The sequence below is a fragment of the Phaseolus vulgaris genome, chromosome 7 (genome assembly GCF_051622355.1).
Source record: "Phaseolus vulgaris cultivar YP4 chromosome 7, ASM5162235v1, whole genome shotgun sequence".
Classification (NCBI taxonomy): domain Eukaryota; kingdom Viridiplantae; phylum Streptophyta; class Magnoliopsida; order Fabales; family Fabaceae; genus Phaseolus; species Phaseolus vulgaris.
The window spans coordinates 48,402,781-48,421,046 of record NC_143504.1 but is presented as its reverse complement, the minus strand read 5'-3'; the positions used below and the strand labels follow the sequence as shown (position 1 = coordinate 48,421,046).

Genomic DNA, 18,266 nt, shown 5'->3' with positions numbered 1-18,266 from the left:
AAAATTTATAAGGAATGGATGACAACACATTTTGCTTGGACATGCCAAATGACTTCTTTAAAGTGCAATTTGTGAAGTAAGAGGTTTAAATGGACGAATTGTTTAATGCGCAAAGTACATCACTATTCTTTGTATAGTGATCATAAAATATATGATTATTTTATATGATTAAAATGATGGTTTATATAAAAATACCATAATTACCTATTGAATTTTATATCGTTCACTTGAGAGTCGGAAACAAAATTTAATTCATTAAAAATTGATAAATTAATGTCAATTCAATAAAAGTTGTGCTCCAATAGAATTTGTATGAAAATCAATATAAAGACAAAAATTTGATCTATATTTAAGGTTATGTTATTAAATTGGAATATGAGGGATTTCATTTTGTTTTAAATGGGATAAATATGGTCTTAAACTAAGACAATATATGAAATTAGTATCAGTAAATGGAGATATCCGAGATCCAGTTAGCTATGGTAGATTAATAAAAATGAAAATTGAGGTGGGGAAGACAATAGATACTAATAATTTTTCGTATGTGTTCTATATTTTGTTTCAACACTAGAACGAGCAACTAAACTCTATTTTTGACTTTCAAAAGAAGTGACTAGATTTCCTAATCATCCACACAATCAAAGGGACTTTATGATCGTGGATCGTGGATCATCAAACAATTATTCATATTACTAAATCAAGATGCCTACAACAAAAGGAATTAGAAATTCTTGCAACAAAAGGAACTAGAAATTAATGAAGTTCATAATAGTAATGGGAAACTATTCACAACTTTAAACATACAATGAATCAATTGTAGAAAAAGATAAAAAGTGGAGGGTTCTAATCAATTCAAATAAGGGGTTAAAAGTGGAATAAGTGAAATCTCAAGTAATGTGTAATAATGATCAAACAAAAATGTTGACAAATGTCATGAAGCATTACATGGAACCCAGGAATTTGAAAAAAAATAAGTCTACATCGATTTTAAATATTGATAATAATAGACGTGTTTGCAATAGAGTCTAATCCCACCATCATTTATCAATGAATAGTTTAAGTTGGAGGTGTAGAGGAATGAATGCATTATTATGAACTCTAACATCTTAGCTAACTAATACCTCATACTTCACCAATCATCTGTCATTACATGAGTTAAATCATATGATAAAAAAAAAGATAAATGACCATGAGTGACCTACACCAAATGTATGTAAAGAAAACAACACAAAAATTCCTAATATTGGAAGTTGAAACCTATGTGGAAAAAAAATCAAACTAATAATAGGTGGCATGACAAAATACCATTTAAAATCAAACCTATTCTTAATCCCCAAAATGACTAATTTATCAACAAAATGGTATTAAGAAATACAATATAAGTATTTTACATATTTTGGAGTATGAAGGACTCCATTCACATTATTAGTATGTGCAAGGACAAGATTGGAGGTACTATATGTGAATGATAATAAAAAAATGGAAAGTGGAGGAGATAGATCAATTTTCACTTTCTTATGTGGGATAAATGATGATTTCTATAAGTAGTTTATGTGAATCTCCATTTGCAATTTATATTTATCTTTTGAAGGAATTTATGTCAAATTGTGTATCAATTAAAGGAGCCTTGGATCCGTCAGGTGATTTCAATGTAGAGTTTCGTGAGCATGAAAGAAGATGTGGGTTCCACATCAAAAGAGCATGTTAACTCTACAAGGGGTTTAATATAACTTAAAAATGCTTTTAGAAAACATAATAATAAAAGTAAAGAAAACTTGTTTTTTATATTGGTTCACTTTAAGTGAGTTATGTATAGTTTTTTCTTTAAAAAAATTTTAAAAGGTTTCATTATAATTAGAAGATTATATAAGTATTTTTCACTACCACTTTTTGATTTCATGAGTGCACAAAGTAACTTCTAGCTTACACATAAATATATAAACTTACTCTTAACTTACATGAGTGTACAAAGTCACCATCAACTTACACAAGTACATAAAAACATTTATGATTATCCCTTTTATCTTCTCCTCAGATAAAGCACACAAGTATTACTTTTCACCTAGTTACTTATTCTTTCTCGAATTTTATTATTATTAGCAACAACAAGAAACAAGGTTGTTTAAAGTACAAGTTAAAATCTATAAGAAAGGATGTGAAATTTAAGTATTTCTTATGTGAGACAACTTCACATGGGTGAATGGTTTACAAATAATATTCACTAAATTTTTTTCAATCTGATGGTCTAATGATCCAACACTTGAAAAAGAAAAAGTAAAGCAATATGCAAGTTTCATCACATGTTTTATATAAGATTGGTATATGTTCTACATGGCAAGGTCCTTCTATTTTCATAAACAAGATCATTGATGGTTGCATGCTAATATTCTTTCAAGTGTCAGAACTTGATCAAAAGTCAATTATTTTTTGACTTGACACATTTATTGTTAAACTCAACTTATTATGTATAAAACAAATTTTGTTTTTGAATATTATTTTCGTGTAATAACAACATCATGTACTACAATAAAATTATCAAATTGTAATTAATTTTAGAGACCAAAATAAGTAATTACTATTTGACTAAATTAGAGACAATTTTAGAGATTAAAAAAATTATTGGTATCTAAAGTAATTTATATTATTAATAAAAATTTATAAAGTGATTTTTAAAATGGTATCTAACCATTAGCTACCAAGGTTTTAGCTACTAATATTTTAGATTTTAAATTAGTCTATAAAAAACTAATTGAGACCAATTTAGAATATAAAATATTAGTAGCTAACACCTTGGTAGCTAATTTAGATACTAATTTAGAAATTATTTTATAAATTTTTATCAAAATAGAAATCACCTTATATAAATAATTTTTTAATTTCTAAATTAATATCTAATTTAGTTAATATAGTGACTAATTATTTTTTGTCTCTAAATTTAATTGTTATTTAATGAATTTTTGTGGTGATATTTATCATATATTAAGATGAAAGTTTGATTATTTATGTTAATTGATATTTATGAGTCAACTATTAAGCTCTTCATACCGTATAACAAATTTAAAACTGAATTTATGTCTTGTATAACATTACAAATATTATATTATGTAACTTAATCTAATGATACTCAGTGTTAAAACAGTATGATGTTGTCATATCAAGTAAATATTTTAATGCTTGATAATTTGATAACTATAAAATTGTTTTATTGATTGGTTAAAACCTTATGTGAGTTGATTTTTGGATTATTCATTTTTGGTGTGACACTTTACTTAGATTGAGATTTTAAACAATAATATGGTGACAACTTTAAGAAGATCTTCACTGGACACGAACTTAACCAAGTGGTTAAGTAAGTGTGAATGTTCACTTCACAAGAGCAAAAGGATAAGACAATTATAAGGTGAAAATGATGCTAGAAGGTGCGAAATTAAAAAACAAGGAAAGGAAACCAAATAGAATTGTCGAATGGATACAAGGAAAACCAAACAAGAACATGATACAAAGAGTAAAAATTGAATGACAATGGAAGAATAGATGAAGGAAGGAGAAAACTTATGTGATGGATTTGAGAAGTGGAACACGCCACTTGGAGTGTAATTGGCCTCCAAGATAAGTGATGATAGCCGTCACTTGAGAGCTCTCAATACTCACTAGATAAAACCTAAATGCTAAGAGGAACTCAAACCTCACTAACACCTCACACAATTTGTGCAAAGTAACTCTTCTTCTATTAATTTCAACTTGAAAAATACACTAGGTAGGCCTCCTATTTATAGGTGGAGGAGCCTTGGAGAACAAGCTAAAGGGGTAGGATGGAAAAAGAGAAAAAAATGGGCAATCTTAGGGTTTGACTAAGTCAAACCCGCATCTTAGGCTTGTTCTCGTAGAAACTAGGTCAAAATGCTTTCCAAAAGGGCTAGGAACAAGCTAAAATGCTACCCACATCCCCTATTATACTAAATGTACCTTATTCTAGCCTATATTTGTTATTTGGACTCCCAAAGTGAGCCCAAATTATTTACAACTTGTTTTATTCTTAAGAAGACCAACAGGAAGAACTTGAGATGCTCTGGTCTTTATCCATTTCTCCCTCTGGTGAGGTCTTCACTTGAATGTTGAGATGACCTTTCATAGTGTGCATCCTTGGTCATCTTCTTGTTGTCTTGGTTTGTATCAAAACCCTCAAATAAAATTATTAAATTATCAAAATTTGATATTATTGGTGATGAAAAATATAGTTTCATCTTTTTAAAACTCTCTGCTACACATTTAAGACTAGATTATCACGAATGAGAAATGTTTTGTTAACACCCTCTGTCAACTAACACAGACTTGACACCGTAGACGTGGCATTGGGTGAGGATGTGGCAGTGAGTTTTTTTGTAATTCTGATGGGAGTGATGTGGCAGTTTTGTAAGAGTGTAAGAGTTTAGCTTTTGAGTGCGGAAGCGGAAGCGGAAGAGTTTCGAACGAAAAGGAAGGTCGAATGAAAGGGAGAAAGAAGCAACGACCTCGTCGGAGGGAGGGAGGGAGAAAGAAGCAGTGGGAAGCACAAACCAAGCAATAGAACAAGCGAAACACAAACCATAAACATCTTTGTTGTGCGATCGTTGCTACTTCTGTGTTTGTTGGGCCATATATTACACCCACCCTATCACAGGTTCCTCCACAGGTACTGACACAAGCAAAACTGGTTACTCGTGTACTTGTAAGTGGTTACTTCTATGACGTTTATGTCCACCCACTCTTCATGAAAAAAAAAATCATTTTTTTAATATGGGTCATATATTACACCGGTTGGATGGTTTAACCGGTGTAATATGAGTCACATATTACACCCATGGTAGAACTGAATACGCACCCTATCATAACTGGTTACCCAACCACAAGTTCCTCCACATGTACTGGCACACAAAAAATTGGTTACCCGTGTGTCTGTAAGTGGTTACTTATGTGACGTTTATGGCCACCCACTCTTCATGAAAAAAAAATCAATTTTTTTTAATATGGGTCATATATTACACTAGTTGGATGGTTTAACCGATGTAATATGGGTCATATATTACACCCATGATAGAACTGGATACCCACCCTACCAAAACTGGTTACCTAGTCACAAGTTCCTCTACATGTATTAGCACACGCAAAACTGTTTACCCGTGTGTTTGTAAGTGGTTACTTATGTGACGTTTATGACCACCCACTTTTCATGAAAAAAAATTCTAAAAACTTTTTGAATATGAGCCATATATTACACTGGTTAGATGATTTTAACTGATGTAATATGTTCTGAATAAAAAAATAATATATTACACCGGTTGCTACAACGAACCGATGTAATATATTATTTTCCCCATAATTTAAAGCTCACGTCTCACTGTTCATTCACCTTACTATCTTATTTTTTATTTGTCACGTTACCAAACACAATCTTACTCTGTCACGTCATTGTCATGTCACGTCTGCAGCGTCAAATATGTATTAGTGTCAGACCTCAATATATCGTAACTCATCACAAATATATTTCAAGATATATCAAACCCCAAGTCTAACACATGTCATTTCTATGTCAAGAAATAAAGCATTTCGTAAATGCATGTGATTATCACTTATTTGACATTACCTTTTAAGGTGTGTCATACACTTGGGGTTGGTTCAATTATATAAGTAGATCGTTCAATATTTTTATTTTCTAATCACAGTTTCACTTCTAGAAATAATAACTTTTATTAAAACTAAATAAAAAATGTATTAAAAATTATTTTTATACTGTTATCTAAGAATAAATTATCATAAAATTATTATCTTAATTTTATAATAATTTTTTAAAATTTTAAAATTCATATATAAAGTAATATTAATTAGTTAATAGTATTTTTGCAATAATAATTTATTAATTTTTTTTTAAATATATTACACCTTGATTTTTGTGCTAACGATGGAATTCCTGAACACATCTTGATCCACGTGTGAGTTACAATATTGCAAAAAAAAAAAAATTAATTGCAAAAGAAAATAAAATAGCAAAGGAAAATGGAAACTCATTTCCTGTTAGGGTTTAGGAGCTCAAATCAACTCATTGATTATGATGCAGTGGAGTAAAAGGGGAATGTTAGTGCGTTTTCTCGCCGTCATTCGCCACTTTTCCGCGACTGCCGTGCCTGTTCGTGCCGCCGCAGCCAGTTCTAGCAGCGGTGGAGATACTCTAGGGCGGAGGCTTCTGAGCCTTGTGTACCCGAAACGTAGTGCCGTTATCGTCATCAATAAGTGGAAGGAGGAGGGTCGCGCGCCACCCCGCAAATATCAGCTCAATCGCATTGTTCGAGAGCTTCGCAGGGAAAAGCGCTATAAACACGCACTTGAGGTTGGTTCATCATCCCTTGGACTCTGTAATATATGTTAGCTTTAACCTATTAATATATTCAATCCTGAATCATGAGAGATACACTACTGGTTTTCCTATGGTTACTGTGCTAGAAAAGTTTTATGCTTGGTATCTGTAAGAATGTTGAATTTGCAATACTAATTTTAAGTTACACATACTAGTGCTTGTTGGTATTCACTATTTTAGTGTGTGTTTGGTTTTAGTTGAATGTTCACGTGTTTTGTTTAAAAATGATTTTGAGTTAAAAGAACTTTGGATAGTTTTTAATTTGAGATTCACTTTTAACTTATTTTCATAATTAATTTTAACCTTGGTCAATTTTGCAAATTCTATTTCAGTCAAAATAATTTTTTAAACACTGGTTCAAACACACGTTTAGTTGATTGCTTTAAAAGTCTCTTAACTGAAAATGCATGAATTATAATTTGCTTCATTTATTCGGTGCAGCAATTCTGTTCTTATTTTGGTATTAGACCCTGCTAGGGGAAGAGTAGGGGAAAAAGATGTTCCAACAATATTTCTTGAAACCCGCTTACTTGCAATTTCAAATGCCTCAACCAAGTTATCTAGGCTTTGGGGGATTAATTGGTGTGATTTTTTTACTGGCCTTGAATTTAAAAGGGTTGATCCTTTTTGTTTCTGTAGGTATGTGAATGGATGACCTTGCAGAAAGATATCAAGCTGGTGCCAGGTGACTATGCTGTCCACTTGGACTTGATAACTAAAGTTCGGGGTTTAGAGAGTGCGGAAAATTTCTTTGAGGATCTTCCTGATCGTATGAGGGGCCAGCAAACCTGCTCCGCACTTCTCCATTCCTATGTCCAAAATAATTTGGTTGACAAAGCTGAGGCCCTCATGTTGAAAATGTCAGAATGTGACTTTTTGAGATGTCCTCTTCCTTATAATCATATGTTAACTCTCTACATATCGAATGGAAAGTTAGAAAAAGTTCCTAAAATTATTCAGGAATTAAAGATGAACACTTCTCCTGATGTTGTCACTTTCAATTTATGGTTAACTGCTTGTGCCTCGCAGAATGATGTTGAAACAGCAGAAAGAGTACTGCTTGAGTTGAAGAAGACAAAAATAGATCCGGACTGGGTAACATACAGTACCCTGACCAATTTGTACATAAAAAGTGCTAGCATTGAGAAAGCCGGATCTACTGTGAAAGAGATGGAGAATAGGACCTCTAGGAAAACTCGAGTTGCATTTTCCTCCCTCCTTAGCTTGCATACAAACATGGGGAATAAAGATGACGTTAATCGAATATGGAAGAAAATGAAAGCCTCCTTTCGCAAAATGAATGATAATGAGTATATTTGCATAATATCCTCAATGGTGAAGCTTGGAGACATTGCTGGAGCTGAGGATCTTTATAGGGAATGGGAGTCTGTTTCTGGGACCAATGATGTCAGAGTTTCAAACATACTTCTTGCTTCTTACATTAACCAAGACCAGATGGAATTGGCTGAAAGTTTTTGTAATCAAATATTGCAAAAGGGTGTCATTCCTTGTTACACTACATGGGAGCTATTTACATGGGGGTATTTGAAAAGGAAGGATGTGGAAAAATTTCTCGATTATTTTAGTAAAGCTATTTCTAGTGTGAACAAATGGAGGCTGGATCAAAGATTAGTACAGGAAGCATTTAAAATCATTGAGAAGCAAGCGCATACTCAAGGAGCGGATCAGTTGTTAGTTATCCTTAGGAATGCTGGTCATGTGAATACTGATATATATAATCTATTTATCAAAGTTTATGCAACAGCTGGTAAAATGCCTCTCATTGTCGCCGAGAGGATGAGAAAGGACAATGTGAAGTTCGATGAAGAGACTCAGAGATTATTGGATCTAACCAGTAAAATGTGTGTGAGTGATGGGACGTAGTGTTTGTATGAGAAAGGACAATGTGAAGTTCAACAGAAGGGTATTTCAAGGATTTCGTCCTAAGCCTTGCACCAAATAAAGGAGTCTTACGTAGTGTTTGGTTGGTGAGATAGTATGGGACGTAGCTTAATGTGAGCTCTATTTTATGTGCAGTGCATGGAAAGCAGCCAATTTTGTTCTGTTGAAAGGCATGAACCAAGGAAAATGGAACGTTCCATTTCTGTTCATGCGCCAATGCCTCTTGAAGATTGAGTGGAAGACTTTGAACGCTTTTAGGCCCTGCGATTTTTTTGTAGTGTTCGTTCCATTTGTATGTTTGTGATGCAACCCAACTTGGCAACACCAATTTTGATACCAATTTTGACTGAACCTTGATTTTGTAGTTAGAATCAGTAGATAATCCGGTTGAATACTTCAATCAATTCACGCCATTAAAATGTTAAGTGGACAACATATCACGTTTTTGCTTTCGTTACATGGCAAATTCTTCCTCCACTACCAAAATTTCTAATTGCACTCCTATATTTTTTTAAATGAAAAGTGATTACAGGATTTCTTGTTCTAGAAATTTTTCAGAACAAGTTTTTTTGGAATTTCTAGAATATGATTTCGGAACTTCGAAATAGAATTTCCAGAATAGAATTTTTAGAACATAAGTTTTAGAACAAATATTCGAAACACATTAAATGAATGAGTTTTTTGGAACGAGTTTTTTAGACAAAATTTCTTGAATGGCTTTTTTTGGAATGTAAATGATGTTATTTAGAATGAGTTTTTAGGAATTAGTTTTTTTCTTATCATGGTGTAGTGATGATGTGGTGCAATGAGAAGGGTATTTTAACCATTTTCTGTTAGCGTGGGAGTTCGGTTAGTAATAGTGGGGGTGCAAAAAGTAAAAGCCTACATTGGGGGATTAAGCCCAACTTATCAGAATTTTGCAACCCTTTGATGTGTGAAATATATATTAATTTTGGGCATACGTACCTAAGAAACTCAACCTTATTGATTCAGTGCCACCGCAACCATTATCCATAGCATAATGGTAAATCTTCAAAATGTTCATGTAACAACTTTTCTAATGATCTAGTGCTTCTTAATGGGACTAATTAACTGCTTCACAAAAATCCCATTTACAATATCATTACCATTAATATTGATTATTATGCTATGTTGTGATTGAATGAATATACACGTTGTCAATAATTTATTGTCATTTGTTATGATTTATCTGTCTCTTGTTATAAGTTGTGATTGATTCACGTGTAATCATCAATTTATTCTCTCCTCATATCTCACATAATAATGTGCATTAAGTATGTTATGAACTTCATTAAAATAACATGGAAATGTATTTAAAATATTGTTTATTTTGAAATTTAAAGTTTTTGTTATATTTTATATATCAATGAATGAAAAGAATAGACTATATGATTAGTTTGACTTGATCTAATCAATGTGAAATTCATATTTTTTTTATTTATTTTGAAAGGGAATATTGTTGCTTTATCTTCTTAGTATATTGAGATAATTTTTTTTTCCTTTAGAATATGATGCTCCTCTCACAATTTCACGATTAGTCAAGGGAGTAAAATGTTTATAAATTATTGTTGATATGAATTCTTTTAAGTGTTATGAAACTTTTGGATATACTAAAATAAACTCATTATCTTAACACTATGGAAACACAATTAAGTGGTATGAATTCATATTTTTTTTATTTCTATTATGTATCTGTATTTTTTATTTTTGTTATTAATGTGTATCTTTATTCTTTTATTAATATTATTATTATTATTATTACTAGTGGGCGCTTTTTATCCGCATTTTTTTATTTTTATCATTTATATATATCTATATTTAATATTAAAATTTGAATAAATAATATTATTATTCACACACTTATATTAACAATATAAATTTATAGTATATTATGAATAAAAAATAACATTATCATCATCATTATGTAAAATCATTGTTCCTCTCCTCCGTTTTCTCTTTTTTTTCTTATAATATATCAATTTTTCACAAAATGTGAGAAGTATGGTAAAAAAAAGAATGTGGACGTGGAAGGAAAGAGAGAGAAAGTGAGAAGTACGGTAAGTGATTTATGTGTAGTGGAGAATCATAACAACTGTTTCTTAAATAAATTTTAAAACTGCTACAATAGTGGAGAGTAATTAGGAATAATAAATGTAATGCATATCTCAAACAGTTCTTTCAAATTTAATATTAACTATTTTTTAGTTTTAAATTTAAATAATTATAAAATGACGAAATAATCAAAATAAAATAATAAAATAAAATATTGATATAAAGATCAAATAGAAAAATAAATTTATATATATATATATATATTTTAAATTAGCTTCCTTCTTTAAATAATATTTTAAAATTTCTTGTAAGGGTAAAAATGTCTTTAAATTTTCAATTGTTATATGCAAGTGATTATGTAATAATTGCACTTAATTGAGTTGAATGGAAATGTAACGTTGAAAAAATTAGGTTGAGAAAAACTATTGAAAAGTATTGATTAAAAAAAAGTTTAAAGTGAGTATCATTCAAAATATAAGAATTCTTTTTGCAAATCAACTATAGCTGTAATTATGTAATGTGTTAGTGTCTAATGGATTTGAGAAAAAAAAAATGTGGCACGATAAATTTTTTTTGATATATTCTTAAGGTAATCATAAAAACTATCAAATTTGTTGTAACGTAAGAATTTATGATTGGAGATAATAATTGTTTTTACACTATTAGTGTATAAACAGTTCACTCTGAATTAGATAGGACACATATGATTTAATATTGATTTATCGATATCCTCAATAAATAATAAATATTAAAGAAGGTCCATATCTCCAAAGTGGGTGAAATATAAAATGAAAGGCATAAAAGAAGAAAGGAAATATATAGAAATAAAAAGAAAAAACTTAAAATGGAGGGAGACATAGACAATCAATAATTTAAAAATGTGGGAGAATTTTGGTGTGGTGGTTTAGAAAGTTAGTTGAGAGCCTTCACGTACGTACAAAAAACTCAGATAACATACGAATGCTTTATTTTACGTTTTTCTTTGACTAAAACCATCCATCAGTGTGTATTACTTTTTTTTATAAAAGTCAAACTGGGATTATTAGATGCATCTCTAAGGTTGATGACCAAAATAACAAACTAAGAAGATGACCAAAAACACATTAGAAAAGAGAACGAGTAACTGCAACAACTAGATACGTGGAGGGGTTTACCCAACCCAACCACATCCACGTATAGACCCAAAGACACCAACGTTGTCATCAAATGACCCAAATCTCCCTCCTTATTCCATCAAGGACCTCAACGCCAACACCACGTGAACACACGCGCAACTAAACGACTGTCGTTTTAAGATTGGGTGGTAGTGGACAACAGCATGCAGAAAGCACGCGTGGTCTAAGGAGCGTAGTGACTGTGTCTACGTAGAAAACTGCAGATGCTCACCCACTAACGCCACGTAAGTTATGCAGTTTGTTGCATTGCAGGGCCGAAGCGAAGCTTTAAAAGCCTCTCAAGTCTCAACCGTTTCAGAATAAGGTACCAAAACTGAACTGTCTTCGAAAATCAACCGCTATAACCAAGGTTTCTTTCTCTTTCTCTGTGCCCATGGCTGCTATGCATGACGATGGTGAAGTGGGTTTTGAAGAAGGAATGCTCTGGTTACCTTCTCATGTTCTGGACGAGGCATGCGGCACTAAGGTTATATCTTTTTTCTCTTCTTCATCTTTTTCCTTCTTCTCTTCCTTTGCTCACGTGTCTTGCTTTCTACTTTTGGATTTCATTTATAATTTATGATGTAGTTTCTAGTAATTCGACAACTAGCGAATTGGGTTATATATGTGCTTCAATTGATCTTCAGGAATGTATGAGAAACCGATACCAGAAGGTCCAAACCCATCACCAAATGCGTCAACTTGGTCATCAGAAATCACCTGGAGAACCAAAACCGCAGGTAAATGCTTTACTTAGTTGCATCCATTTGATTCATCTTTGCTTATGGCTGCTGGGGTTCATGAGACAGAGTCTGCAACACACGATACCTCTTTTTTTGTCTGTGTGTAAAAGTTGGTAGGAAAATGCAGGGTATATATATATATATATATGAATTTGAGAGAAGGGTATATGATTAGGTAGATTAGCAAGTAGGCTTAAAGATTGATTAGGTTGTAGCATGGTACTTTAAAAGAAGTGTACATGTGTTCCACTTGTCCCACAAGTGGCATATGATTAATCAAACAACATCGTTATATTCAGGGCATTTGACCAGCTACATATGATTTGAAGATTTGGCAATTAGCAGTATAGGCTCCTTTTGCATTTTAATTACTTTCTCAAAATTACTTGAATTTCTTAAACAAAAGTTGAAACCGAAAAGATTCACATAAAGATTAGGCAGTAACTTTAGTTAGTGGCTTACCAGAAAAGTTCTAAAGCACATTAAATTAGTACATTTCAATATGCACGCACTCAATCTGGTGTATGGAATTCGGAGGAAGTGTGACTGTGACTGTAAAAAATCAACAAGATCGGGTGAAACACTAAAAAGAAACGAGATTCGGTATCTATTCATATATGGATAATTTGTTCCTACACACTCATCGAATGTACTTCACTACTACGTATTTAGAATTTTATTTTTATATACCTAACTAATAGTTTCTTCACTCTGTTCTTTCACTGAAATGTCCTTTCTAGTTCTCAAAATCTACCTCAAGATCTTCGTATACAAGACCAAAACTTGCCAATGGTGGACCAGGAATGCGAGTTATTTTCTTGGGATCCGCCCAAAGATCCTGTGGCACTGGTGTATTCTTACCACAAAGAGCAGGCACAAACTTTCAACCAAGCAAGAGGCCAGGTTAGAGAACTTGTATTTCCTTGCAATGAAATATATATGTGCATTTGTGCCTGGACTACTTTCAGAAAAATTAAAAATTCTTGCATCCAAAATGAATTGTGTTTTTTCTAGGTGAATACTGAAATTCATCATGTCAACAATTACGTAGTCATGATGCATAATATAATTTGCTTTTAGTGATTACATATAGAGCCAATGAAATTCAATTATCTGAATCACATATATTTTCTGTTGTTTAAATATGAGAGATTTTAAATTCAATTATAAATTAATATGTATGACAAGTTTTTGAATTTTGCCTCCATCAAAGAATTTATCTGTAATGATTACTAATTATTGCGTATACATATTCCAAATTTATGCATGTGTATGTCTCGAATTCTAACATGAAACAACATGGTCAAAGTCAATGTTGCAGCTTGAATGTTTCCACTTGCCTAATTTGTATTTATTTATACACCTAATTGTTTTGCAGCTTGTGCTCCTGTCCTTCTTCCAGCTCGTGTTGTTCAAGCTCTAAATCTTAATGCCCGTACATTAGGTGTGCAGATTTCACCACCGCAAGGTATTAGATATATTTGTACAGGAACTACCCTTATAAATTTTGTATTTTTCACAGTGATATTCTTGAGAGAAAAGTTAATTACCCTGGCCTTTGATCTGGTTGCAGTTCAGAGATATAACCCAATAATATGCAGAGAGGCATGCAACAATAACTCAATAGAAACGAAAAGTGGTCAGAAAGATGCGTCCAAGCAATGTAGTTTTACTTCTCAGAATCGAAGTTCTTCTCCAGAGATATTTCTCCCAAAGGAATGGACTTACTAGCTAGCTTTCATTTGCAAAGGAAACATTGTACATAGAAAATAATAACAAAAAATGAAAATCATGCATATCATGCAGAAAATGGATTGGTTTAAAGCTTTAAATTTTGTTGCCAGTGTTGCACTGTTAGATTCGTTGATCATGCATAGGTGTTAGTTTGAAATAATAGCATCCCAAGTCTCACGAGGGTCATGTTTGTAATTGCATGCTTCAGTATTAATATAAGTTTAAGTCCTGTAGTATTATTATATTTGATGGATTAATGGATGTCAATGCTATTAAATGTTTATAGTGATTTCAGAAGGATTTTTTTTCCTTTTTTCACCCTTGTTTAAGGGTATCCATTGTTGAACTTGAAAGTGTAAATTCCATTAAGTCAAGGATTGAGGTTAGTAAGAGCAACTTCACTGAATTAACACAGGGGAAGGATGCAATTGATTATGTTTATATGTTGTGTGTTCATATATATGATAAGAGCACTTATGCATGACAATCATCACACACAACTCAAACAATGTTAACTTGTTAACTCATAAAAATATCAACCAATATGTTATCTAGCCAATAGCCAAGACATAGTGTGGAGAAGCTTACCTCAAGCTAAATCCTGGATATTGATGGATGAGAAGGTTAGAGTTTTGACACCTTCACAACTTTGTCAAAAAGTTATAAAAAGGTTTGACAACTCAAGGTCACTTTCGCAGCCCTAAAGTGGTTCATGGGTGAAACAATTGGAGTTTCAAGAGTCTTAAACGTATTCACAAATGTAATGAAGTAATGAGTAAGTGGTTGATGAATAAGTTATATTGAAGCTCTAACAATCACATCACTCATTGAACTAAAGATGAGGAAGAAACAAGGAGGGTCACTGTAATATTAATGTGGTAAGAAAGAAAGAAGAAAAAGACTCATGTAACAAACAAATGCTTGAAGAAGATAAAAGTAAAGTGTTTTTCGCCAATATCACTCAATCATATTTTATGTCCGTTGAGTGCACAACTATAATGTAATGCTTTTATTTTTGGTTAAAAAGAAGGAATGTGAGTTCTACAACTTTTATTATCCTAAGTGTAAACAATGACTAAGTGTAATATATAATAATTTGATTCTCATTTAAAGTATATTATCACAATGTTTTGTATTAAGAAATACCTTATGACACATCAAATATAAAACAATTAGTTGAGACATTAAAAATGTGTTGATGTAACAAATAACTAAAAAGAGACATTGAGAAGGTATGCGAAAATCAAATTTTCCTTTTAAAAGCAATCCCATGGCCTAACTACACCAAATATCTTCCATGATGTTTTTCTTCTTCTACTTATTGTTTTTTTTTTTTATAAAATGTATATTATTCTAAGTTATTCCTTTGATAATGAATGCATAATTCTTCATTTAATTCTCAAAGTGTAGCACTACAAGAATGTAACAAAGTAGAGACCAAAGTATAACGTTGGTTCAATTATGGGCATTGTTAGAGACGGTGAAAGACACTTTACTGCGACACAACTAAGCTTTGTATGAGTCATGAGTTACCTAGAAATACACAAATAGAAATAAAGTATGTGATGTTAGGGCTTAGTCGTCGCAAGGTCTTGGGTAGGGGATGCTATGACTAAATTGTCACAAGTGTTAGAGGAGGGTGCGAAGACTTAGTCGTCGTATAATGTTAGGTGAGGTTGTTAGGGCTTAGCTGACGCTAAGTAAGGCTTATAGAGCCAAAACAAGTCTCATTTCTCCACGTGGGCCATTTTTTCCAACTTTCCTAAATTCCTAGCTTGTGCATCCCCTCATTCCATGGTGCATTGTTGGCCACAGTGAGATGATGTGGAGGTTCTTGTTGCAATCTTGCAAGGCTCCTTGTTGGCTAAACTAGTGTGGATGTTTGGGTAGAAGTTGGAGTAACTAGTGCTTCTAATTTATGTTATTGGTTTATTTTTGGTTCTTGGTTAAAATGTGAGTTTGTTCTTGGTTATGGTGATTTCATTGTTGAGTTTGTGTTTAATTTTTATGGTTATGAGTTTGGATTATGGGTGTGGAATGCATACATTACTCTACATGCAACTAGAATCTAACCACGTGAAGTTCATTTCTTATGGTTGTTATTGTTGTGGGCTTAATACATGTTACTTGTAGATATCTTTCAAATTACATAGGGCTTCATTCTCATGTTTTTCAATTGTGTGTGCCTTTGATTTAAGTCAATATTTCAAAATAATATTTGACAAAGCGTCTAACTTTTAACCCACTATATCAATTTTTTTTATTGGCACGACAAGGAAAACAAGATCTTTCATCGACCAAAAAGAGGTGCGAATAAGCAAAAACCGACACCTAATCGTTGGATTTACGTCGCCCAACCATTAGACAGAAAACTCGTGGAAGCAAAGTAACATTTTCGTTGGTCAGCGCATGCGACACACATTGCGTGAGCCAAGCCAACGAAAAACGGACAAAAATGTCGTCGGTCATGCCGACGTAAAAGCGACACAATATTGTTGGCTTATGCGTGTGCCAAACTGACGCAAATGTATAAAAATGCCTATGCGTCGATTTGGCTGACGAAGAGGAAAAAAAATTAACATCAAATTTTGCGTCGGCCTGATCGACGTAAAGGCCGATGCACAAATTAATATAAAAAACATAAAAACTTGGGTAAGCTTGACCGACACATACATGACAGCAAAAAAAGAACATTTAGTTTTTGTTCTAGCCATTTTACCCTGTTACACAACAAATACCAAACCAATCAAATTCAAAATTGAACATAACAAATTGTTATCATTCACACTACACTACATTCACAATACAAAAATAATTCAAATAGTTAAAAAATTCATTCAGATAATTTCATCCATCCAAATATTCAAAGTGAATATAAATATATAAAACATAACTTAAAATTAAAATTGTACTTTAGAAATTAACTAAAAGTACTAAAACTTAAAATGTTGGATAATTCAATTACATAAAAAAAAGTGCAAATGAAAATATAAAATGGATTCCATGAAGTAAAAAAAACAGTGATGTGATCTATGAAAAAATTTGATCTTTTACTTAGAAATTAGAACTGTTATATCATTAAAAATAAAAATACATATTTAAAAAGTTTGAGGTAACCTATGAATGATAATGAAACAATATTTTGGTAGAATAAGGTTCTCAAATCCTTTACATTTGCTTAATTATTGAGTTTATAGTAGATTTTAAAAGATTTTTAATACGTCCATATTGAATTAACTTGCTCAGAAATTTTGGAATTTTAATTTCATACACGTGTATGATGACTAACACATTAGGAATTTAAGTTTTGGTTAAGTTAAAATGTGTGTCACATTCACACAACAACAGAGCAACAAAACAGTAATCCCAACAAAATTAATAAAAAAATTATGAAATTTTAAAAGTTTACCTCCGGCGTTGGAGCAGAGACGGTGAAGGATATGGAAGCTAACCGTTGTGGAGCAGGAGGTGGAGCTCAATAGTGGAAGCTGAAATGAAGAATGAGAGAAAAACTTATAGCGGAAATGGAGAAGAAGAAAAAAATGAAGACCAAAACAGAAGAAGGGAAGACAATCGGTGAACAATGCCGAACCAGTCACGACGACATAGTGCAGTTGAGCGGAGACGACGACAACGACAAATGGTGGAGTGGATCGATGACAAACGGTGGAGTGAGCAACGACTGGAGGCAAAGTGTGAAAAGGAGAAGTGAAATTAGGTTTTTTGATTTGGGAGAGTGGAAACTGAGCGGGGCAACGAAAAATTTGGTTTAAATAGGGTAGAGTATGCGTTGGCCACGTCCGATGCATAGGTGCTTTTATAAAACTTTATTTTAATTTAATTTAAAATTTAATTAAAAATTTAATTCAATTTATACAACAAATAAATTAATTTAATGTATAAAAAAATTCATTTAATTTATCCAACAAAAAATTTCTTTAATTTATACAAAAACAATTTAATTTAATTTATACAACTAAAAAATAATTTAATTTATATAAAAAATATTAATTTAATTTATGCAAAATATATTCATTTAATTTAAAGTTACTTTAATTTTATACAAAACAATTTATACAAAAACAAATAATTTAATTTATACAAAAAAAATTTAATTATACAAAAAAAATTATTTTAATTTATACAAAAACATTAATTTAATTTATACAAAAAATAATTTAATTTTTACAAAAATAATTAATTCAATTTATATTTATACAACAAAAATAAATAAATAATTCAATTAAACTTTGGTTTGGAAACCATTTA

The 18,266-nt window shown here is 31.7% G+C and overlaps 2 protein-coding genes and 1 long non-coding RNA gene across 5 annotated transcripts; 2 read left to right on the top strand and 1 right to left on the bottom strand.

Annotated features, from left to right (window-relative positions):
• Positions 1-5,949: 5,949 nt before the first annotated feature.
• Positions 5,950-8,644, top strand: LOC137829707 (Pentatricopeptide repeat (PPR) superfamily protein). The gene is made up of 2 exons (XM_068636590.2): positions 5,950-6,364; positions 7,031-8,644. The coding sequence occupies exons 1-2, from the start codon at positions 6,086-6,088 to the stop codon at positions 8,273-8,275; spliced, it is 1,524 nt and encodes a 507-aa protein (XP_068492691.2). The 5' UTR covers positions 5,950-6,085; the 3' UTR covers positions 8,276-8,644.
• A 2,799-nt stretch (positions 8,645-11,443) lies between these two features.
• LOC137829706 (uncharacterized) lies at positions 11,444-17,742 on the bottom strand. 2 transcript variants are annotated; one of them, XR_011084064.2, is made up of 3 exons: positions 17,590-17,742; positions 17,407-17,485; positions 11,444-12,240 (listed from the first exon to the last, which is right to left on the bottom strand). It is a non-coding gene; the product is annotated as an uncharacterized LOC137829706 (long non-coding RNA). The 2 variants fall into 2 exon arrangements; XR_011084063.2 differs by lacking the exon at positions 11,444-12,240 and adding an exon at positions 16,229-16,717.
• On the top strand, positions 11,875-14,290 carry LOC137829705 (uncharacterized). Of its 2 annotated transcripts, XM_068636589.2 has the most exons (5): positions 11,875-12,007; positions 12,168-12,260; positions 13,004-13,166; positions 13,642-13,731; positions 13,837-14,290. In XM_068636589.2, the coding sequence occupies exons 1-5, from the start codon at positions 11,915-11,917 to the stop codon at positions 13,992-13,994; spliced, it is 597 nt and encodes a 198-aa protein (XP_068492690.2). In that variant the 5' UTR covers positions 11,875-11,914; the 3' UTR covers positions 13,995-14,290. The 2 variants fall into 2 exon arrangements, with proteins under 2 accessions (XP_068492690.2, XP_068492689.2); XM_068636588.2 differs by having other exon boundaries at positions 13,642-14,241.
• Positions 17,743-18,266: the final 524 nt, after the last annotated feature.